Source organism: Capricornis sumatraensis, chromosome 4 (genome assembly GCF_032405125.1).
Source record: "Capricornis sumatraensis isolate serow.1 chromosome 4, serow.2, whole genome shotgun sequence".
NCBI classification, from domain to species: domain Eukaryota; kingdom Metazoa; phylum Chordata; class Mammalia; order Artiodactyla; family Bovidae; genus Capricornis; species Capricornis sumatraensis.
In genome coordinates, this window is record NC_091072.1 from 108,773,518 (window position 1) to 108,797,784 (window position 24,267).

Genomic DNA, 24,267 nt, shown 5'->3' on the forward strand with positions numbered 1-24,267 from the left:
CTTCTTCTGCTTCCTCCAGAATTATCCAGATTACCACCCATCTCCCTGGTTCGCTCGGTTCTGTGTACACCTAGCCAAGATCAGAGATACTGTTTGGCCCACCGTGTCTTTCCAATAGAAGTTCAGTCTCTGGCCGAGTAAACGCACATCCTCATGTTATGTAACTGACATTTTGAAAATATTTATTAATTCAAACAATGTTTCTTCCACCTTTCTCTGCCATTGATAGGCAAGAATGGTTACTTATGCAGCACACTCTGTGCTTTAATGTTCCTCTAGACAGTACATTGGAATAGATGAGAGGAAGTTAATCTTATTATTAAAAGTACCTCAGATCCATTCTAATTATTTTAAAAAATCATTCCCAAATGTAGGCACTGTAACCATTACTAGCATCAAATTAATTGTGACACACCTCACCATGGATGATGTCACATCAGGACTCTGTGACGCATGGGTGAGTTAAACTCCCAAGTCTGACTGTTGCTTCTTTTTCAAGAGCAATGAACATATCAGAAACGCTACTTTTCCTTGAGAAACACTTGCACGTGTGCATTTGCAGCATTGTTTATAATAATGAGACATTGGAAATACCCTAAATATCCACCAGCAGTAAAGTGAACCAACAAACTGTACTGTCCTCATACAGTAGACATCTAGGCAGCAGGAAATACTACTGGACTAGCGGCTTTTGGCCTTCCCTGGTGGCTCGGTGGTAAAGATCTGCCTGTGAGTGCAAGAGATATGGGTTGGATCCCTGGGTTGGGAGGATCCCCTGGAGAAGAAAACGGCAACACACTCCAGTATTCTTGCTTGGAAAATCTCATGGACAGAGGAGCCGGGCAGACTATCGTCCATGGAGTTGCCAAGAGTTGGACACTAATGAAGGGACTGAGCACGTACTCAGAGTGCCTTTGATCAACATGAATGAGCTCCCCATGTTTGCCCTGGGAAAGCAAGTTGCAGAAGAATGAGTAGAGCATGCTACCATTTCTGTAAAGGTTCAACCATACAGTATAATGCTACATTTTTAGGGGTATATATGTGTGTGTGTGTATATTCAGTTCAGTTCAGTCTCTCAGTCGTGTCCGACTCTTTGCGACCCCATGAATCGCAGCACACCAGGCGTCCCTGTCCATCACCAACTCCCGGAGTTCACTCAGACTCACGTCCATTGAGTCCGAGATGCCATCCAGCCATCTCATCCTCGGTCGTCCCCTTCTCCTCCTGCCCCCAATCCCTCCCAGCATCAGAGTCTTTTCCAATGAGTCAACTCTTCACATGAGGTGGCCAAAGTACTGGAGCTTCAGCTTTAGCATCATTCCTTCCAAAGAAATCCCAGGGTTGATCTCCTTCAGAATGGACTGGTTGGATCTCCTTGCAGACCAAGGGACTCTCAAGAGTCTTGTCCAACACCACAGTTCAAATGCATCAATTCTTCGGCACTCAGCCTTCTTCACAGTCCAACTCTCACATCCATACATGACTACTGGAAAAACCATAGCCTTGACTAGATGGACCTTAGTTGGCAAAGTAATGTCTCTGCTTTTGAATATGCTATCTAGGTTGGTCATAACTTTCCTTCCAAGGAGTAAGCGTCTTTTAATTTCATGGCTGCAGTCACCATCTGCAGTGATTTTGGAGCCCCCAAAAATAAAGTCTGACACTGTTTCCCCATCTATTTCCCATGAAATGATGGGACCAGATCCCATGATCTTCATTTTCTGAATGTTGAGCTTTAAGCCAACTTTTTCACTCTCCTCTTTCACTTTCATCAAGAGGCTTTTTAACTCCTCTTCACTTTCTGCCATAAGGGTGGTGTCATCTGCATATCTGAGGTTATTGATATTTCTCCCGGCAATCTTGATTCCAGCTTGTGTTTCTTCCAGCCCAGCATTTCTCATTATGTACTCTGCATAGAAGTTTAATAAGCAGGGTGACAATATACAGGCTTGTCGTACTCCTTTTCCTATTTGGAACCAGCCTGTTGTTCCATGTCCAGTTCTAACTGTTGCTTCCTGACCTGCATACAGATTTCTCTAGAGGCAGGTTAGGTGGTCTGGTATTCCATCTCTTTCAGAATTTTCCACAGTTTCTTGTGATCCACACAGTCAAAGGCTTTGGCATAGTCAATAAAGCAGAAATAGACGTTTTTCTGGAACTCTCTTGCTTTTTCCATGATCCAGCAGATGTTGGCAATTTGATCTCTGGTTCCTCTGCCTTTCCTAAAACCAGCTTGAACATCAGGGAGTTCACGGTTCAACGTATTGCTGAAGCCTGGCTTGGAGAATTTTGAGCATTACTTTACTAGCATGTGAGATGAGTGCAATTGTGTGGTAGTTTGAGCATTCTTTGGCATTGCCTTTCTTTGGAATTGGAATGAAAACTGATCTTTTCCAGTCCTGTGGCCACTGCTGAGTTTTCCAAATGTGCTGGCATGTTGAGTGCAGCACTTTCACAGCATCATCTTTCAGGCTTTGAAACAGCTCAACTGGAATTCCATCACCTCCACTAGCTTTGTTCGTAGTGATGCTTTCTAAGGCCCACTTGACTTCACATTCCAGAATGTCTGGCTCTAGATTAGTGATCACATCATCATGATTATCCGGGTTGTGAAGATCTTTTTTGTACAGTTCTTCTGTGTATTCTTGCCACCTCTTGTTAATATCTTCTTCTTCTGTTAGGTCCATACCATTTCTGTCCTTTATCGAGCCCATCTTTGCATGAAATGTTCCCTTTGTATCTCTGATTTTCTTGAAGAGATCTCTAGTCTTTCCATTCTGTTTTTTTCCTCTATTTCTTTGCATTGATCGCTGAAGAAGGCTTTCTTAACTCTTCTTGCTATTCTTTGGAACTCTGCATTCAGATGCTTAAATCTTTCCTTTTCTATATTAGGGGTTATAAAAAAATTCCTGATAGCGGTTACCTCTGGGGAGAGGAATGCAATTGAGGAGGAACACCTAGGGGAACTTCACCTGTGTCTGCAAACTGCCATTAGTGAAAGGTTGTTGTTGAATCACGAAGCCAGGATTCTTGGCCCCCGGAGGAGAAGAATTCAATCTGGGGCCAGAGACGAGGCTTGATCGCTCAGAGCTTTTGTGTAATAAAGTTTTATTAAAGTATAAAGGAGATAGAGAAAGCTTCTGACATAGGCATCAGAAGGGGACAGAAAGAGTGCTCCCTTGTTAGTGTGAGCAATGAAGTTATATACTCTCCAGTGAATCCAAAGTATGTCTGGAGGTTGTAAAGACCTCACCAGACCTACTCCCATAATTTACATTTTAAGATAACAGAATTATCCAGAAGGTTTAATCCAGAGACTGTCCTCAGGCAGGATACATTGTTGTTATATAATCCTAGTAAAGAGCAGGTCTACTCCCATAATTTACAGAATTAGCCAGAAGGTTTAATCCAGAGACTGTCCTCAGGCAGAATACATTATTGTTATATAATCCTAAGGAATGTAGAGAAGGAAAACAAAAAGTTTGTCCTTTCTTCCTCCTTGAGAATTGCAGACCCCTCTCTCCTTGGGGACCCCTAGACTACTTATCAACATGCCTAGGAAATGACTCTCTCATTAGCAAGTACAAAAGTGTTTGATGATAATCTCAATCCATTTTTGTGTATCTGAAAATATTTTATTAAGATAAAGAAATGCTTTTTAATACTTGATTTCAAAATATCAGGTACTTTTTAATCAGGGCATATTAGAAGTTTGAGGGTCAGTAATCTTTATAAAGATTAAAAAGTACCTGATATTTTGAAAGTGGCTCAGAGTTTAAAGTATCTGCCTCCTATGTGGGAAGCCCAGGTTCGAGCCCTGGGTTGGGAAGATCCCCTGGAGAAGGAAATGGCAACCCACTCCAGTATTCTTGCCTGGAGAATCCCATGGACAGAGGAGCTTAGTAGGCTACAGTCCACAGGGTCGCAAAGAGTCAGACACAACTGAGTGACTTCACTTTCACTTTCAATCTTTATAAAAAGTGGCAAAGTGCTAATATCATAAACGTACCATCTATGAGCGTACGCTGTTCATGAGTACACTGCCGGCACCACCTCCTAATCCTCAAACCTCCCTCTGAAGTGGGTATGATTGTTGACCCATTTGAAAGATCAGGATACTGAGGCTTAGGGAAGTTACCTTTTTAAAATTCAAATAGTCCTTGGCAGAACCAAGACTCTAACCCTGGTTTGTTTTACCTTGAACCAATAAAGTAGATGCTATCATAAGAAGTATTCTATCCATGAGGCAGCTGCTTCTTTCTGAATTGTGAGAAAAAAATTTTTTTTATTTTTTGAACATAATGATTTTTAACATTGAGGTAAAACTTACATATAGTGATATTAGGTGTACAACATAGTAATTGATTATTTGTATGTGTTGCAAAATGATCACCACAATAAGTCTAGTTAACATCCATCATCATACATACTTATAAATTTTTTCTTGTGGTAACTTTCAAGATTTGCTCTCTAGTAACTTTCAAATATGCATTACAATATTATTAACTAAATACACCATGCTGTACACTACACCCCCATGACATTTATTTTATAGGTGCAAGTTTGTACCTTTTGATCCCTTTCACCAGTTTTACCCATTGCCACCTTCACCTGCAGCAGCCACCAGTGTGTTCCTCTGTTCTCTGAATCTAGGAGCTTGTTTTCTTTTTCTAAGATTCCACATATATGTGAGATCATAAAATAGTTGTCTTTCTTTCTCTGACTTATTCCAGCTATCATAATGCCCTCATGGGTCACCCATGTTGTCACATGGCAAGATTTTCCTCTTTTTTTATGTCTGAGTACTATTCCATTGTGTATGTATGTGTGTGTGTATATATATACACACATACATTTTTTAATCATTCATCAATAAGTGGACACTTAGGTTGCTTCGATATCTTTGGCTGTTATAAATAATGCTGCAATGAACAGGGGTGCACAGGTATCTTTTCAAGATAGTATTTTCATTTCTTTCCATGAAATACCCAAAAGTGGAATTGCTAAATCATATGGTAGTTCTATTTTTAATTTTTTTTGAGGAACCTCCATACTCTTTTCAATAGTGGCTGCACCAGTTTAAAATCCCACTAGCAGTGCAGAAAGTGAAAGTGAAGTCACTCAGTCATGTCCGACTCTTTGCAACCCCATGGACTATAGTCTACCAGGCTTCTCCGTCCATGGGATTTTCCAGGTAAAGAGTACCGGAGTGGGTTGCCATTTCCTTCTCCAGGGGATCTTTCCAACCCAGGGATCAAACCCAGGTCTCTTGCCTTGCAGGCAGATACTTTACCCTCTGAGCCACCAGGGAAGCAGTGCAGAAGGATTCCCTTTTCTCCTCAGCCTCACCAGTACTTCTTGTTTCTTGTCTTTTTGATAATAGCCATTCTGACAGGTCTGAAGTGGTATCTCACCATGGTTTTGATTTGATTTTCTCTGATGGTTAGTGATGTTGAGCATCTTTTCATGTTGGCCATCTGTATGTCTTCTCTAGAAAAATGTCTATTGAGGTCCTCTGACAATTTCTTAATTGGAGTATATTTTTTTGCTATTGAGCTGTATGAGTTTTTAAAAATATATTTCTGATATTAATCCCTTTTTAGATATATGACTTGCAAATATGCCTTTTCATTCCATAGGTTGTTTTTTTGTTGATGGTTTCCTTCTCCGTGCAGAGGCTTTTTAGTTTGAGGTACTCCCACTTTTTAATTTTTGCTTTTGATACCTTTGCTTTTGGTGTCCAAAAAGAAAAAAAAAAAAACAGGTTGCCAAAACCAGTGTCAGGGAGCTTAATTCTTATGTTTTCTTCTAGGAGTTTTATGGCTTCAGGACTTAGATAGTAGTCCAGTTTCATACTTTTACATATAGCTCTCCAGTTTTTCCAGTGCCATTTATTGAAGAGGCTGTCCTTTCCCCATTGTATACTCTTATATCCTTTGTCAATAATTAATTGACTACATATGTGTGAGTTTATTTCTTGGCTCTGGATTCTGTCCCACTGAGCTATGTGTCTATTTTTATGCCAATACAATATTGTTTTGATTAGTACAACTTTGTAGTGTACTTTGAAATTAAGGCATGTAATACCTCCAGCTTTCTTCTTCTTTCTCAAGATTGCTTGCTTTGGATATTCAGGGTTTTTTATGATTATATACAAATTTTAGGATTTTTTTCTATTTATGAGACAAATGCCATTGGAATTTTGAGAGCAGTTAAATTCTATAGATTGCTTTGGGCAATATGGATATTTTAACAATATTAATTTTTCCAAGCTATGAGCATGGGATATCTTTCCATTTTTGTCTTCAGTTTCTTTTATCAATATCTTACAGTTTTCAGTGTATAGGTCTTTCACCTCCTTGGTTAAATTTATTCCTAGATGTTTTATTATTTTTGATGCAATTGTAAATGTGATTGTTTCCTTAATTTCTCTTTCTCATAGCTCATTATTAGTGTATAGGAATGCAACAAATTTTTGTATATTGATTTTGTATTCTACAACTTTACTGGATTTGTTAGTTCTAACAGTTTTTTTAGTGGAGTCTTTAAGGTTTTCTATAAATAATACATCATCTACAAATAGTGACAGTTTTACTTCCTCCTTTCCAATTTGAATGCCTTTTATTTCTTTTACCTAATTGCTCTGTCTGGGACTTTCAATACTATGGAGGGGTGGGGGGAATTTGGTGTTTCTTTTCCTTTTTTTTTTCCAGTTATTAAGATGTAATTGAAATATAGCAGTATATAATGTGTATAGCATAATGATTTAACTTACATCATGAAATGATCATCACAGTAAGTATAGTAAATATCCAACACTATGTTGAATAAAAGTTTTGAGAGTAGACCTCCTTATCTTGTTCCTGATCTTAGAAGAAAAGCCTTCAGTTTTTCACTGTTGAGCATGTTAGCTGTGGGCTTGTCATGTATAGCTTTTATTCATAAAGACTTCTTAAATGTTTCATCACTCTAAAGAGTCTAATTTTCTCTAACATATTTCTTTCTCATTGTGTTTTTGTCTTTGTTTTATTCTCTTTTATGTTAATGGATTTCTTCAGATACCTGGCAATCTTTGGATGACTGTTCATATTTAAGAATAGGAAATGCAAAATAAGAGAAGTTCAGAGTATAAGGTGGGAACTGTCAACTTATGTGGACCTTATGGCTGAGGGGTTTCAGTTTAAAGTCTCTAGTGTCACTATCTTTGGATTATTTTTATCTTAGGCTGGTCAGATTCCCCAGAGAAGTATTTGCCAGTCTCCTGCCCAGAATGTCAAGGCCTAGCTGCTAGCATTTTAGAGCCTAAATGGCTGAAGATAGTTGAGTCTCAGCTTCTAGAATGCAAATATTCACTTGATCCTCCTGTTTTTACTATGGTACCCATACTCCTAACTGTGCCTGAATGTCTTCAGTTCAGAGATTGTATTATCCTATTAAAAAAAAGGAAAAAGAAACAATCTCCAGCATTCTGTTAGAGAGGGCTTCCCTAGGAGCTCACCTGGTAAAGAATCCACCTGCAATGCAGAGGACTTGGGTTTGATCCCTGGGTTGGGAAGATCCCCTGGAGGAGAGCATGCAGCCCACGCCAGTATTCATGCCTGGGGAATCCCCATGGACAGAGGAGCCTGGGGGACTCTAGTCCACAGGATTGCAGTCGGACACAACTGAGTGACTAAGCACAGCACAGCGTTCTGTTAGAGTACAAGTGAGGACCTGGGGATCTAACATCTTCCTAAACAACTTTCAACTAGTAGTTACTTTAGCATCCCTTGCAGACTACTTCTAGAGGTCACTGTGTCCCAGTTCTGAGATTTTGTAGCATAAATACATAGCTTTTCTTGCTTTTCCCCAGAGCTGGGTTAGTATTCCGCTTCTTCTGGTCTCCTAACTCTGTTACCACATGTCTGTCTGCTTTTCACACTCCAGTGCTTCTTTGCTGCTGTTTTCTGCTATCCCTGTCCCTTGAGTGTTACACCTTTATTTAAACACAAACAAACATTACTCTTGTTTTCATGGGGTTTTAATAGAGAAAAAAAAATTGAATGCAATTGTTTAATTTTCCATCTTTACCTAAAAGTCTCAAGGGCAATTATTTCTTAATTTGCATTTAATATGCAAATAGCAAAGGTAAGATTGTGAAGTATGATTAGGAATGACCACTGGAATAAAAACATCTCACATTGCTTTTTATTCCAGTAGCTTCTCACCTAAAAAGAGGTTTGAAAATTTTTACCAATCAGATAAATAGTATATATTTAGTCTGAGAATCGTTTTATCCTTTTACTCATAACAGTATTCTTAAGAAGTTAGTGGAATTCCCTGGCTGTCCAGTGATTAGGGCTTGACACTTTCACTGCCAAGGTCCTGGGTTTAATCCCTTGGCTGCATGGTGCAGACAAGAAAAAAATGAGTTAGGTATTGCCCTGCAGTAGCCTAAAGCCCACAAAACTATCAAAATAGGCCTTGTCACATAAAAAATTAATTGGTTGCTTTGTTCCTACTTAGATTTTCATTAACTTCAGGATGTACTTTCAGTGACAATTAATTGTATCACCTTTGTTTCTGCTTGTTAAAAAGAGGTGTCTATTTAAAAGTCTAATTAATAAAGTTTCCTGAAATATTTATCCTTAAGGCATTAACCTTCACTTTTCTTTTTTGTATTATGAAATAGTACAATTTCAGCCATCATGAAAGACTGATCTGTTGGTCATCGACTGCCATGTAAGGGTAAAACTCACTGACTTAAAACAATGCATGTTATATTTGCTTATGATTCTTTGAGCATTTTGTGCTGGGTTCACCTGATCAGTTCTTCACTGGATTCAGATGGAGTCAACAGGAGGTTGAAATCATCTCTTTGCTTCTCCAGGCTGGATAGTCTAAAATTATCTCCCTTTGCGTGTCTGGTGGGTGGTGCATGCTTGTGGCTGGGTTTCTCTTTCCATGCGGTCATTTATCTTCAGAGAGGCTAGTCAGACTTCTGTAAGTTGGTAGCCTTGGGGCTTTGTTCCAAATGGACAGGAGTGGGTGCTCAGAGCCTGGGCCTCAGCTCACAAAAATCACTTCTTCCACATTCTGGTGATGAAAGCTAGTCACAAAACTCACTCAGAGAGGTGAAGAGATAGACTCTACCTCTTAATGGAAGAAGCAAGAAATTCACATCACAAAGGGATGTGTATACAGGAATGGGAGGAGTTGTGGCTGCTTTTTTTTTTTTTTTTTTTGCATTCCACCAGAGTCTTCCTTCTGGCATAAAATTTATTTATGTTTTTCCCACATAGAAAATATGCTCATTCCCATTTCAGGATCCCCAGAGGTCTCAACCCAATATGACATTAGGCTCAAAGTCCAGGATCTTTTGTTGCAACATCAGGTTCAGCTGAGGATGAGAATCCCTGGAAGCAGCTCTTCAGGGATAGTTCTTCTTGGACAAGAGGCCTGTTCATGTAAAAAGCAAATTAACTGCCTGTTATGTTTCCAACAGACCATGAGGAGGGATGCAAGCATGCTCAGTCACATCTGTCTCTTTGCATCCCCATGGACTGTAGCCCACTAGGCTCCTCTGTCTGTGGGATTTCCCAGGCAAGAATACTGAAGTGGGTGGCCATTTCCTTCTCCAGGGTATCCTTCCAACCCAGGGATCGAACCTTCATCTCTTGTAACTCCTGCATTGGCGGGCACGTTCTTGACTACTGCACCACCTGGGAAGCCCAAGGAGCAATGGGCCCAGGATAATTACAATAAATGCTTCCGTTCAAAATGGAGGGCAGCAGGAACAGAGCGGTCCTAACACCCAGTGGGGCAGTTGCTTCAAGCCCCTGTACTCTAGGGCCAAGAAAAATACCCTGATTAATTATCTGGTTCTATTTCTTTCTTTACCGTATGTCTTAGAGTTTTAATTTATAAGTCAATAATGTAGCTATAAATCTAACGTAATTAGACAGCACCACCTATAGGTAGTTAAATGCTTTTTGAGGAAGTTTCCACCTGAAGTTTTAAACCATGGAGATTTTCATACCTTGGAGGACCGTTGTTTATTTTTACCAATCGCAGAAATTTCATAAAATAGGCATTAAGCCAAATTTTAAAAAAACCTCTTCATTGCCTTTATTTTCCCCAAAGTAGTAACAATTACAAAGAAACCATAATTATAAAATAAAGCTGATTTTCAGAATCTTTAAGTTAGAGGGAAAAAAGTAAAATTTACCTGTGATATAATCGGACAGTTTCTGCAACATTCAGTGGGTCTCTAGAGACCACAGCTCCAGGTGGTCTGGAGTTAAGCCTCAGTTTCACAGCATATTCCTAACCCTAACCTTCCATTTTGGAGGAAAGGAGATTGGCGCCTCCCCAAGTAAAAATCGAGAGCTGTTCTCCTCCAGGGAAGGCAGGAGAGGAGAGACCCTGGAGGGCAGTCAGCGGGAGCTTCAGGCTCAGGCCCACGTGGTACTTAGTGAGCAGGTCAGCAGGGCCTCCTTCACAGGGCAGGATGGAAGCATGGAGAACGTCCCCTTCACACACACATGCATATTAGCAGACCTGGGCTCCCAGTGTTCCTTTTACAAAAGAATGGGAAGATTTGGAGGAAGGCATTTGGGTTTTGAATTGCTGATTGTATGACTTCGTGTGTATCACAGAATCACTCCAGGGGGGAGGATAAGGAGATAGATGTTTAGAGCCTTAATCCTATAGTTGATCCTCCACCAATTCAGCAGTTTTTGCTCTCCTCACCACGAAAATGGTTCTTGTTTGATCTGCAAGTAAGAACAGACCTAGAAGAGAAATTACAGTTTTCCCTTTAAACTTTCTTTTTTCTAAAATGTCCATTTTTTGTAGGTAGTTCTTATGATAAAAATTTCATAAGTGTGTACAGTGAAGTTCCCTTCCTACCTTCCCAGTCACCTAGTCCTTCCCAGAGGCAACCAGTGTATCCAGATGTCTATACATCCTTCCATAGTCCTTCTGTAGATGCACTGGCCAACATATATGTCCGTATGTATGTCTACGTACTTCTTTCCATGTATGCACTTTTATTTTGGACATAAATAGCTGTGTGACTGCTCTGAATCTTGTTTTTGCCCTGTAGTATCTTGCAGATTTTTAATATCTGCACTGAGCTTCATTAATCTCTCTATAGCTGCAGAGTGTTCCATCGTAGAGCTCTACCAGTATTTGATTATCCTCTCCTCCACTGGTAAATTATTTAGATCATTTCTGGAGTTTTGCTATGAAAAACCATGCCACGATGAACATTCTTATACATCTGTCACTTGGCATGTGGGTGAGCATACTTGTAGAATAAATTTCTAGAGGGGAATCGCTAGGTCAGAGGAGATGTGATGAGGATATATGAGTAATTCGGATAGACCTGGTCAAGGTGCGCTCATAGAATTTGTACTTGTTTGCTGCCCCATCAGCAATGTGTGAAGGCAGAGCTGAGTTTCTAAGCCCGGGTAGAGTCCTGATACCTCACAGACTAAGCATCAGGTCTTAGGTTTGTCAAAACAGCTCAGCTTCCACGGTGTGTGGTTCATGCATGCATGTGTTTGTGTCTGATTTCATTTGGAGAGGGTTGTTTTGTAAGTGGCTAAGAGAAGCTTGAGAATCATGATGCGGGACATCATCACTGTTCTTCCTCTTAACCCTCCAGCTTGAAGGAATGACAGAAAAAGTGAGATGGCTCCATGCACTACAAGAATATCCTTAGACAAGTAACATGGAGAGAGTGGTTCATGTGGTAGCTGGAGAGAAGTAGTAGGTAGAAAGATTCATAGGAAGCAGGCATGGAGGTAAAGGTCTAATGAGATGAGATTTAGTCTCCTGCTGCTGCCGCTAAGTCACCTCAGTCGTGTCCGACTCTGTGCGACCTCATAGATGGCAGCTCCCCCGTCCCTGGGATTCTCCAGGCAAGAACACTGGAGTGGGTTGTCATTTCCTTCTCCAGTGCATGAAAGTGAAAAGTGAAAGTGAAGTCGCTCAGCCGAGTCCGACTCTTAGCCACCCCATGGACTGCAGCCCACCAGGCTCCTCCATCCGTGAGATTTTCCAGGCAAGAGTACTGGAGTGGGGTGCCATTGCCTTCTCCGGATTTAGTTTCCTAGACCCCCATAGTGGGCTTCCCTGGTGTCTCAGACGGTAAAGAATCCGCCTGCAATGCAGGAGACCTGGGTTTGATCCCTGGCTTGGGAAGATCCCCTGGAGGAGGGCATGGCAACCCACTCCAGTATTCTTGCCTGGAGAATCCCCATGGACAGACAAGCTTGGTGGGCTAAAGTTCATGGGGCCACAAAGAGTTGGACATGACTGAGCAACTAAGCACAGGAGCAGGCCCCCATATTAACTAAGGGTCTTCGGAAGATCTCATTTGTTCTCACTGAGCCCAACTTTAAGAGCTTGTCACATGCCAAGCCCTGTACTAGTACTGGAAATAAAGATGCACGTGGCCAGTCCCTGCTCTAAAGAAGCTCACACAGAAAAGTCACGTAAGCAGAAAAGTTCTATATAAAAGTTACAGAAACAAGAAGAGTGGTAACAGCTGACTCTGAGAGCCTATTAAATGCCAGACAGGGCTCAGCAGTGCTCATCATCTCACCTGCTGCTGCTGCTGCTAAGTCGCTTCAGTCATGTCCGACTCTGCAACCCCATAGGCGGCAGCCCACCAGGCTCCAGCAGCCCACCAGGCTCCACCATCCCTGGGATTCTCCAGGCAAGAGTACGGGAGTGGGTTGCCATTTCCTTCTCCAATGCATGAAAGTGAAAAGTGAAAGTGAAGTCGCTCAGTCATGTCCAACTCTTCGCAACCCCATGGACTGCAGTCCACCAGGCTCCTCCGTCCATGGGATCTTCCAGGCAAGAGTACTGGAGTGGGTTGCCATTGCCTTCTCCATCATCTCACCTAACTCTGCAAAAATCTTATTGGAGGATGATTCCAGTTTTATCCCATCCCACGGATGAGGAAACTGAGACCCAGGGAAGTTGAGTGATGGTCCCAACACCCCATAGTAAGTGACAAAGCTGGGGTGCAGGTTGAGGTCAATCTCACTTCCAAGTCTTAAGGGGAAGCAGGAGTGATGTTGGAACTAAAAGCTCATATCCCTCCTCCATGAAATGGTTTTATGCTTCCTTCTCTTTTTGTAGCAAGCACCATAATACTTTTCAGGGTGAGGGTGGGGGGTCAGGGAAGACTTTTGGAGGGAGATATGACCTGAGCTGTGGCTCTAAGGATAAGTAAGAAGCAAGGAGAACAGTTCCAGCAGAACTGACCTCCAGGAGTCAGAAGTTTGTCCCAGGGAGGCGGGTGAGTGGCATGGATAAGATGAGAGCTCTGGAGCCAGACACCCTGAGTTTACACCTGGGCTCTGCCTCTTATTAGCTGAGTGACACTGGGTACATCACTTAACCTCTCTGATTCTATTCCTGTAATGTGGGGGCTATAAAGTACTTTCCTCCCAGGTTATTGTAAGCATGGCATGAGTTAACATATCTGGAGCTGGTGGCCGGCAGCACAGGTTCTCTATATTTGTTCCCATTATAGAATCTCTAGGATCCAGGTATGACCTAGATGTAAAGGAGAGGAAAAGAAAATTGTGAGGTTCGCCTGTGATGCTTATTACAGAGAATGATTACATGAGCTCACAAAATGTAATGCAATGCTATTAAAAAAAAAAAAAAAGGAAGCAGAAAATCATTTAATGGAGGAGCAAGAGACATGGGCTTTTAGTCCGGAATTGTCTTGTCAAGCATGGTTATGCTTATCAGCTTTCAGTTATTTAAAATGTGAGTCAAAACAGATTTTTTTATTTGTTGTCTACTTCTTTATGACATCTTTATGGGTGTTAAAATGTAATAGTCTATCTCAAATAAGGTGAAAAAGGAGAGGGGAATAAGATAAAAGGGACTACATTTGCTGTAACTCTCAGTTTTCCCCTCTTCCTCTTTGACGCCATAAAATGTTTTCAGATAACCCTAGAGAAGAGATAAGACAAATGCTGCTGCTTTCTCACAAAGCATTTATCTCTCCTGTATCAAGTCAAGTTACTTTATTCTGAGAAGTAAATTCCATAACCGAATGTAAGATAAGTGCAATAGAAGCGAACAGAAAGCTCTTATCCAAGGAATCCATCCATGTGATTTACATTTTGTCTTCATATTCTCTGGCTTTTTTCTCCTTTATCCCAATCTCACATCCTCAATTCTGTTCCACTGTCAAACGCCATGCCTGGACCACTCTTTCTGTAGGCCAGTTTTTAGATGACTTGAGTAAATCCCAGGAATTCATCTTATTTTTAAAAAATTAACAGCAATTTCCAACATAAATTCACACAAACCCTCTCTTACTCCTATTCAAAAACCTATACCTTTACTGTGTACTAGCCACTCACTTGGAGAAGGCAATGGCACCCCACTCCAGTACTCTTGCCTCGAAAATCCCATGGACAGAGGAGCCTGGTAGGCTGCAGTCCATGGAGTCGCTAAGAGTCGGCCATGACTGAGTGACTTCACTTTCACTTTTCACTTTCATGCGTTGGAGAAGGAAATGGCAACCCACTCCAGTGTTCTTGCCTGGAGAATCCCAGGGACTGGGGAGCCTGGTGGGCTGCCGTCTATGGGGTCGCACAGAGTTGGACACGACTGAAGTGACTTAGCCGCAGCAGCCACTCACTAGCTCCTGGGGCTACAGAAATTACTATAGTTCAGCCTTTTGTCTTATGTGGGAAAAGGCATGAACAAGGAGGTTGATTCTGCCCATATCTTCCTCATGTTCCTTTCCTTTGTGGTTTATCTTTCCCACTAGACTGTAAGCCTCTCAAGGTCAAAGATTTTATCTACTTTTTTTCCCACTGGATAATCATTACCCTACAGAGTGTTCTCCATAACCATTTACTGAATTCATTAATGAAAATAAATATATGGCTATACAGAATGATCAGTAAATTGATGTGTTTGCAAGATAAAAAAGAGCTTAGAGGAGAGAATGAATAGTAAACTCCTTGGAGGGCAAAAGAGTGGCCGGAGGGGTTGGGAGACCTGCTAAGGAAAGCGACTTCTGAGTTGAGTCTTGAGGGCAATGACTGCCACTATTGATAAGCCTTACATAGTGTCCAGTTCATGCAACATACTGAATAAAAGTCTGCTGAGGTAATAAACTATAACTTATGAAGTAATTATACTTTCAGTATCTCTTGTATTTGACCATTTAACTCATTACTGGGTGGGGAAGGCCTGACCATTTCATGCTGCATTGTGTGGTCCTGGAAGCTCTATCTGTTGGCTTAGGGTAGGAATACCTACCAGGAAACTCAGTGTTGTGTGTGTGTGTGCTCATATGAGTCCTGTGAGAAACAGTGGAGGCCAGATGGGCCTTTGGCTAAGAGAGAAGCAGTCTTAAGTATGTGCTGTAGAAGAGGGGTGGTCCATCCAGGAGAGAAGGTGGGAAAAGAACGGACAGAGGCAGTTTCTAGTGACTCAGCCCTGAGCCAGGCCAGAGCGATTACCTAAGACCTGTGTCCATCACCCACGCCAGTTTCAGATGTTAACATTCCTGAAAAATCATGTGATTACGACATGGGAGAGGATGAAGTGGAAGACAAAAGGAGATAAAAGCAAAATGAATTTTTAGTTGAATTTATCTGATGACCTTACTGAGGGAAAAAACAGGATGTGAGGCATGGACTTGTTATTAGTTGCAAGTTTCTTAATTGTATTTAGCTCCAGCCCTTTCCTAACACAGTGATATACATGACTGGGAGGTTGAGAACCAAAACTGCTAAGATTCATGAGCCTCTTGCCTCTGGTGTGATCTTGGGGTCGAGGGGAGGGGGATTCCTCATGCTATTCCAGACTTACCCTCTCTGTGACAGATGGAAGACATAGCTCTCTAGTCACACCAAATTATATCAAAGATTAGATCCCTCAGCTCCAATTAATCCTTAACTTGTGTTTTCAATATGTGTGTACAGCTTCATCATACACAACAAAGACACTTTCTTCAACAATGCCACAAGAAGTAGAATTGTACATCATATTTTACAAAGAATAAAGTATGAAGAAGGAAAAAACAAAATTGGTAAGTAGTATATCAGTATAACAAGTTACATTTGATTTGGAGGATTACAGACTTTTCCCTTTGGTTTTATTACATTGATATCAATTCTAGAAATGCTTGTGATTTATAAAGTCTCTAACTGCACAGTTCCTTGATGGATAACTCAGAAGTGTGAAACCTTAATAGATTGCTTTTTAAAAGATAACACATCATCTCATTTATCTTAGACCATGGAAAAGTGCTCTCAGTTCAACAAATATTTAAGGAGTGCCCATTTTGTGCCAGATGGGCTTCCCAGGTGGTGCTAGTGGTAAAGAACCTGCCTGCCAATGCAGGAGATGTAAGAGACCCCGGTTCGATCCCTGAGTCAGGAGGATCCCCTGGAGGGAGAGCATGGCAACCCACTCCAATATTCTTGCCTGGAGAATGCCATGGACAGAGGAACCTCGTGGGCTACAGTCCACAGGATCGCAGAGAGTCAGACACAACTGAAGTGACTTAGCATGCATTGTGCGCCAGGCACTGAGCAAGATGTTAGGGAGATGAGCACAGTTCTCTCCTGCAGTGTATGTTCAAGAAGTTCAGAACAGACAATAAATAAGTAAATACAGTACATAACATGAAGAAATTGAAACGGATAATGTTATAGAGATTGACTAGGGGGTAGAGATCATGCTGAGATGGCGTGGTCAGGGAATGCTCGTCTGAGAAGCTGGAATTTGAACTAAAACCTGAATGACAAGAGGGAGCCAGTGTGTGGAAAGATGCGGAAGCAGGCACAGGGAGCTGTTACACATAAGTAAATTCTCCAAATAATCACCACCCCCAGCAAATAACCTCCACATATTACACTGGGGATATTTGTGTGAGAATCTCTCCATAATATATTACCAAATTTCCTGCCTTATTAAGTAGATTACTATATACTAGGAAGATTTGGGGAGCTTTGTCCATATCTCTGTCCCAGCAAGATTTTTATTTATGCTTTGAATGATGACCTATGTCACTCGTGGTCTAATCAAGAGATTAAAAAAATCACACAGAATTTGAACAGGAAAGTGAAAGTAAAAGTCACTCTGTCCTGTCTGACTCTGCAACCCATGGACTATACAGTCCATGGAATTCTCCAGGCCAGAATACTGGAGTGGGTAGCCTTTCCCTTCTCCAGGGGATCTTCCCAACCCAGGGATCCAACCCAGGTCTCCCGCATTGCAGGTGGATTCTTTACAAACTGAGCCACAAGGGAAGCCCAAGAATGCTGGAGTGGGTGCCTATCCCTTCTCCAGCAGATCTTCCCAACCCAAGAATTGAACTGGGGTCTCCTGCATTGCAGGTGGATTCTTTACCAACCAAACTATCAGTTTGATTACTTTTCCTTGAACAGGAAAAGTTAATGTAAATAAGTAACTGTGATGGAGGTTTGGAGTAATGGAGGACTGACTAGTAAAGAGCAAGAAGAGTTCTAAAGAATAGAGGAGAAGATGCCCCACACCAAAGCTGAGATGGAGACCTTGTTAGAAGGGTTGCAGTTGTGGATCATTGGAGAGCATAGCAGAGCAGTTTGCTGGGGTTTCTGTGCCAGCAGGATTCTCTGTGAATCCGCCCTCTCAAGTTCTGGGAGAAGCTGGCTTAGAGGGGTTCCAAAGGAACCCCTTCATTGGGAGATGTTGCCCAGCGTCATCATCCTATGAAGCTGTTCAAAGGCCCACCTGCCCTTGAGGAGATCCCAGGGCTGCTGGCTACCATGAACTACATGTGCCGGGTTCCATAGAAGCTATGAGTTGCAGAAGCCTGCTGGGAGGAGCATACTAGTACCAGGAAAACAAACTCCTCCCTCCCCTACTATCCCTCTAGGGCCTTCTACTGACAAAGCTTAACACTGCAGCTTCTGGCAAACGAGAAATATTTACAGGGTCCAACTCCATTACTGCAAAGCTAAGGAGCAGTCAACTGATGACTGGCACAGAGCCTAAACAGTTTGCTCACCAGGCTTTCAGGTGGAGTGGAGACTGGAAGGATGCACCGTGTTAGTCACTTGAGGTTAGGATCCTGAAAGAGCTCAGTGATCTGGAAATCTCAGCCACATCTGAAAGATGACTTTCAATAGTTTGTAAATGTTAAGTGCTATACTCAAATTCAGCAAAATAGCTACCTTGGTACCGTGTGGGAGAAATATTACTCAACACATCATAAAGCGGGACAAACTTGGGAGGTTTAGTTGAATGCAAGTGTGAGTCACTAGTACGGTGAAGCTGCCAAAGACTACTTTGATTGCAAGCTGTATAAATTAAAATATAATAGGGAGAATCAGATACGTGGTCCAGATCTGAATACACCTGGAATAGTATGTTCAGTGAGAGTCAGTGTAGGTGGGTATGGTGACATTGAGCCAGATTTAGCACTTTCTTGACTTACATAGGGTTATGGGTTAGCACGTCCTTAAATTCTCTGCAGCAGTCATCCATCCTTGAGACACATCCTCTTCATAATGTCCTCCATGGCCATTCCAGCTCAGAGGAGTCTTTTCTTCTTCTGAATTTCTATGGAAATTATTTTTACAGTCTATATGGTAATTAGCCATGTACAACTCTTCTTTTATTATCTTGAATTATTTGCTTTCAATGACAATGAAAATTCTACCAACTAAAGAGAACCAATGTTAACATTTTGTGTCCTGAATAACTTAAATATTATGTTAATTACTCTTCATCTTTATACCTCATTTGTCCATGTGATTTTTTTTTTTTAGCAAACTTAGGATATGCTACACATACATTTTTTCCCATCTTTTTCTCGGTTAACAGCATAGCAGGAACATACTAGAAAACAAGTGAGTAGAAGTGAAGTAGTAGTAGATTAGGGCAGTAGCTATTCTGAATTATTTCATAACATGCAAAGAATTTTTAAAACCAGTCTCTTCACTAATACTGGTAGTGTAATATTAGCATACCTCACAACTCATTATAATATACTAGGGTGTTTAGAATCTGCAGTTAAAAACTGCTAGTCTAGATAATAAGCTTCTCAGTTATAAATGAGTTGCCATATTTGTCTTTGTATCATCATTGCCTAGCACAGTATGTGGCATACAGGCAGATTGCTTGTTGAACCAAATTGAAAATCTTTTAAACATGATCAGTGTCTAACCATCAGCATTCTTACGCAGTCAAAGACTATACAGTGAGGCCATACAGCAATCATTGTGCTTAAATTTTTGCAGCTAAAAATGTGGGTTATTTTTATAGCTCGTCAAGATGGAGACAGAAAAAGGGCAGCGAGAATGATTTGTAAATGTTCTGAAAAAACACAGGAAATGTAGTATTGTTACTAGTAAGATATGATTGTTGTAAAAATTTCTCTTATTTGATGAAAGAAGAAATCTATCAAGAACCCCAGTGCTTTGAAAATCAGTGAGAAACTGAAAAAATGTCTAGTTAGAAATAACCAACCACAAAGTAAATTACTAACCAAGGATCAGACATTATGATGAAAAATTTGAAGTTCAAGTATAAATGCTCTGTTGACCCAATGTTTCATTATCATCTTCAGTTTCATAATTAAAAGAAACATGTTATAAGAAAATTTAATTCATCAATAGAATTAATGTTTACCTTATGTTATTTTCTGGCTGAAACTCTTTCTGAAAGCGGCATCTTGCATGGGTCAACATGGATTAGAGATAATACAAAAATATGGTTTGTAGACATGATCTATGAGGGTATTTCAGTGGAGCAAAAACTACCACAATATAAGTTTTTCGACTTCACTCAGATTATTACAACTCTGAAAATCAAACCTAGTGAATTCCATTTTCAAAACAGAGCAATTAATAGATAAAAAGACTTATTTAACGGTATAAGTACATAAAATAAATCTTATTAATTTGTAGTTTCAAAACTGATGCTCAAAGGGGAAGACTTTAAATATTAACCGTTTTCTCATTTTTCAGGACTTTGATAAATTATCACAAATTCACAAGAGTCATCATCAGAAGTCTCTTATTAGGTCCCTATGAATCTTTTGCTATTATCTGAGATATCTGAAAGTGATTGATGATATATGTAGAATTCTTGATAGAATCTCCAGGAAGTCAAAGTTTTCTACATAATCAATCATTTGTTCATTCATTACAAAGGTATTTATCCAGTGCCTCCTCTGTGCTAGACAAAGCCCTATGGGTATTTATACTTCAGGCGTCTTTCTTAGGCATTTAGAGTTAATGTCAAAGCATCTTAAAATACATTTAATCATGTTACCATGATTAAAAGTACCTAAACATTGATTGATCCTCCATCAATAAAAAGTGAATCAGTGCATGTTTCATTTTCCAGTTAGGCTAAGCCTCTGGCCTCTAATCAGGATCTGAAACATGGAGAGCACTCATCTAAAAGCTGCTTGAGAGACATCCTTCCAGTCATCTTCTTTGAAGTACATTTTAGGAAGTAGTATCACTCTTGATCTGAGAGAAACTTTAAAGATCAGAACATTATACTTCCACTTCTGGCCAAGATGGAGTAACAGGCACAAGATTACTCTGCTACCTGAAACAATCAGAAAAGAAAAGACAAAATGTATGAGACAACTATTTTCAAGACACTGAGCACTGGGCAGCCAAGAACAGGGATCCTTGAGAGACAGAAAACAAATGAGGTGAACCCTACAGTTGCCCCAGCTTCCTCTCTTGAGATGATTTCTAGACAGCAGCAGAGGGAAAAGAACCCGCACAGAACCTAGTAGACTCCCCAAGTCGAAAAGATGTTGTTGAGAGTCCAGGAGACCAAGGCCACCAGAGTTCACAGGGCAATACACCAGAAAACAGAGAGCTTCACGGAGAACCCTGAAGATCTGCAGAGAGCCTCCTCAAGTATTTAGAGTACTGACTAGCACACACATCAGAAAACTACCCAAGGCCAGAGAAAGAGCAACCCAAAGGGAGTGCCAATGAGACTAGTAGAGCACCTCATAATTCAATAAGCATTAAATATAGATGGTTTGAAAATCCCAATCCAGAATTCAGAAGTTGACATTAAATAATAAAGCAAGACCTATTTTTTTTTTTTGCTGCATGCAAAAAACACTCTTTAAAGACAGAAATAGCTTAAAGTAAAAGAATCAAAAAAGATATATACTATGCTAACCAAAAGCAAGCTCAAAGGCCTATACTGATATCAGACAAATTAGATTTCAGAGCAAAGAATACTACCAGGGATAAAGAAGGCTATTCTAAAATGATGGAGTCAGTGCATCTGGAAAACATAGAAATCCTAAATGTTTATGCACTTAATAACAGAGCTCCAAACTGCAAAGTAAAAACTGATAGAACTGCTAAGAGAAATAGGCAAGTCCACAGTTATAGTCAGAGATTTCAATACCACTTTTTCAATAGTTAATAGAACAAGTAGACAGAAAATCAGTGGAGGTTAGAAGACCTAAACATTATCAATGAAATTAATTGATCTTTTAGACCCCTCTACCACCACCAGCAGAATACCCAATTTATTAAAGTGAACACAGAGTATTACCAAGAGACTATACTTGAGGGACATAAAATAAGACAATAATTCTTTGACCACAGTGGAATTAAATTAGATATCAATAAGATCATCTCTGGAAAACTTACAAATATTTAAAACCAAATAATGTATTTTTAAAAGACTTATGAATAAGAGAAATCAAAAGGGAAATCAGAAAGTTGCTGTATTCGGTGAAAGTGAAAAAATAGTGTATCAAAAAGTGTGCAGTACAGGGAGAAATTTATAGCACCATATGCATATATGCGAAAAGAAATGGTCCCAAATTAATGACCTCTCCTACCTTAAGAAACTAGGGGTTAGGGAAGGAAATTAAACTAGTCTAAAGTTGGTAGATGAAATAATAAAAATCAGAAGAAATCAATGAAATGGAAAAAATAGAGAAAAATCAATGAAACCAAAAGCTGATTCTTTGAAAAAAATCAAATTCATAAACCTGTGATAGACACAGGCTGGGATGACTCCTGAATGTGTAATCCCTTCCCCTTAAGTGTGGGTGGAAACTGTGGTTTATATCTGACCAATAAAACCATTGCAAATCCACATGTCCAATATCCTTCCCCCGCTTTATGGATGAGACAGTTGAGGGCTGAGAACAAGAGGACTTTACAAAGTCATCCAACTAGCCCAATGCAAAGGAGTTGGCTTTGTCCATTTTGAAGCTTCTGGATGAAAATAGGAGAGCTCAGGTGGAAAGTCATCTTTTTGGTGTGATTAATTCATCCACTTCTCCAAGCGTGCTCCCTTCTCTATGCCAAGCACTATGCTGGGTATGCTTCATCATGTTTTTCCTATATAAAAACTTAATTTTCTAGTCTTTGGTTCTAGTTTCCTAGCAGATAGCAAAACTTTCTAAACTGTTGTCCCCTAAAAGTATTTGAACTACTTTTGAAGATATAGATTGTTTTCTCCAAAAAGTATAACCTTTACATTACTCTTACATTAGGAGGATTTAAACAGTGTGGATTCACTTTGGACTTTTTTATTGTTGTAGGTCTGAATCGTTTGCTTACTAATGGCTCCTATGAAGCTGCATTTCCTCTGCACGAGGTATTGTCCTGACTTTTCTCCTTTTCTGTCAATTCCTTGTTGTTAAATCAGCTTCTGGGGATAGTCATTAATTGCATTCATTGATACGACATTTGTTTAGAATGAGTCTGATTTGTTCAGTGAGTAGATGGGGAGGCCCTACTTGCATTGTTACATCTCTCACCCAGCACAGATTTATTTCTCCATATCTTTTTTATGTAACTGCAAGAGTACTTGAATCAAGAGTCACTCAGCATGAATTTAGAAGAATGGCTGAGGGACTCCAAGTCATAAAATTAAAGAGGCATTGAAAATTTGCATGATGTGCTGGACCCAGGGGGAAAATGTCTCTGAAATATATAGTCTCTGCAACAACAACAAAAAATTTATAGCTAATCCTTAAAGAGTGGGAGGAAGCCATCTTGTGAAGACTCTAGTAACTAAATGATGATAAATGGAAATTAATAGTAGTGTACTTATTGTTGTTTATTTAAGATGTATAAATTTTTATATTCTCCTTTTTTACTGCACAATCTTTGTCATCTATAAGGACATTTATAAATGTAACTGTAATTACCCTTACCTCTATTTTTCCCATTAGATTTTAGGTAATTTAATCCAGAATTATCTTTACATATATGGTAATTTAATCGATAATTCTCTTTGCATATATGGGTTTTCAGGGCCATAATTCTCATGATTGGTGAGAGATTAGTGTAATTTTCATGGTATCTACTCCATACCGGTCATAGTATGACACCAAGAACACAAAGATAAGTATCATAGCCAGTGTCCTCTAAGACCTCACACAGTGGCAGGGTGAAATTACTATTAGATTTTCTTAACAATCTTCTATTAGAAACAATGTTAATGGTTTGTCAGTTAGGCTTGGAGGATAGTTCCAGCTACCCACCAATGGCAGGTCTTCCCAAAATATATTTCTTATATGGCTTATGGAGTTTCTTCTCTTGGTTTTAAACATCAGGAGGATAGAGAAGGTGGTATACAATTTTTTTGTTATTTTTTTTTATTAGAGTATAGTTGCTTTACAATGTTGCGTTCATTTCTACTATACAGCAAAATGAATCATCTATACGGATACATAAATTCCCTCCTTTTTGTGTTGAGGTCACCACAGAGTATTTAGTGAAATTTTTAAAACCTTTTTCATTAAGAAAACTAGAGGCTTAGATCCGAGACCCATTAACAGACAGTCATGAAACCTTTTTGGAATGATCCTTTTTGTGTGATAGAAGCAAACATTTTGACACAAAAGTTTTCTCGAGCCGCACACAGGTGTTTCTGAACTCGAAAGACACATGTCCCCAGAGGATACCATGTGGTTATTAGTTGGCATTGCCCCAATAAAGGGTTTCAGAGAGAACTGCATTCTTCCGCTGCCTACCCCTTGCCCACAGTAAGGGCAGTGTTGAACAGTTGGGGGTGGACAGAGTCTCGATGCAGACGAGTGGGTGGTGGGCTTGCCGATATCTGAGGAGATGCAACTGTGAAAACCCAGAATAACTCCAGGCCTTCTCTGTGGTTTTCACATCTTGCTAAATCCCTGCATTGTATGAAAAGAGAATTTTCCAGTTAGTAACTGCAGCTGCAGTAATAACATAATCGCTCTTTTGAACTTCGCTCTCAGTTTAACCTCCT

At 40.2% G+C, this 24,267-nt stretch overlaps 1 protein-coding gene across 1 annotated transcript in view; it reads left to right on the forward strand.

The window, feature by feature from the left end:
* Positions 1-24,267, forward strand: part of ANO4 (anoctamin 4) — a 216,837-nt gene that overhangs the window by 106,562 nt on the left and 86,008 nt on the right. The window contains exons 8-9 of the mRNA XM_068971475.1: positions 15,963-16,069; positions 22,574-22,629. Coding sequence (XP_068827576.1) covers positions 15,963-16,069; positions 22,574-22,629 — 163 coding nt within the window. The remainder of the gene's footprint in view (positions 1-15,962; positions 16,070-22,573; positions 22,630-24,267) is intronic.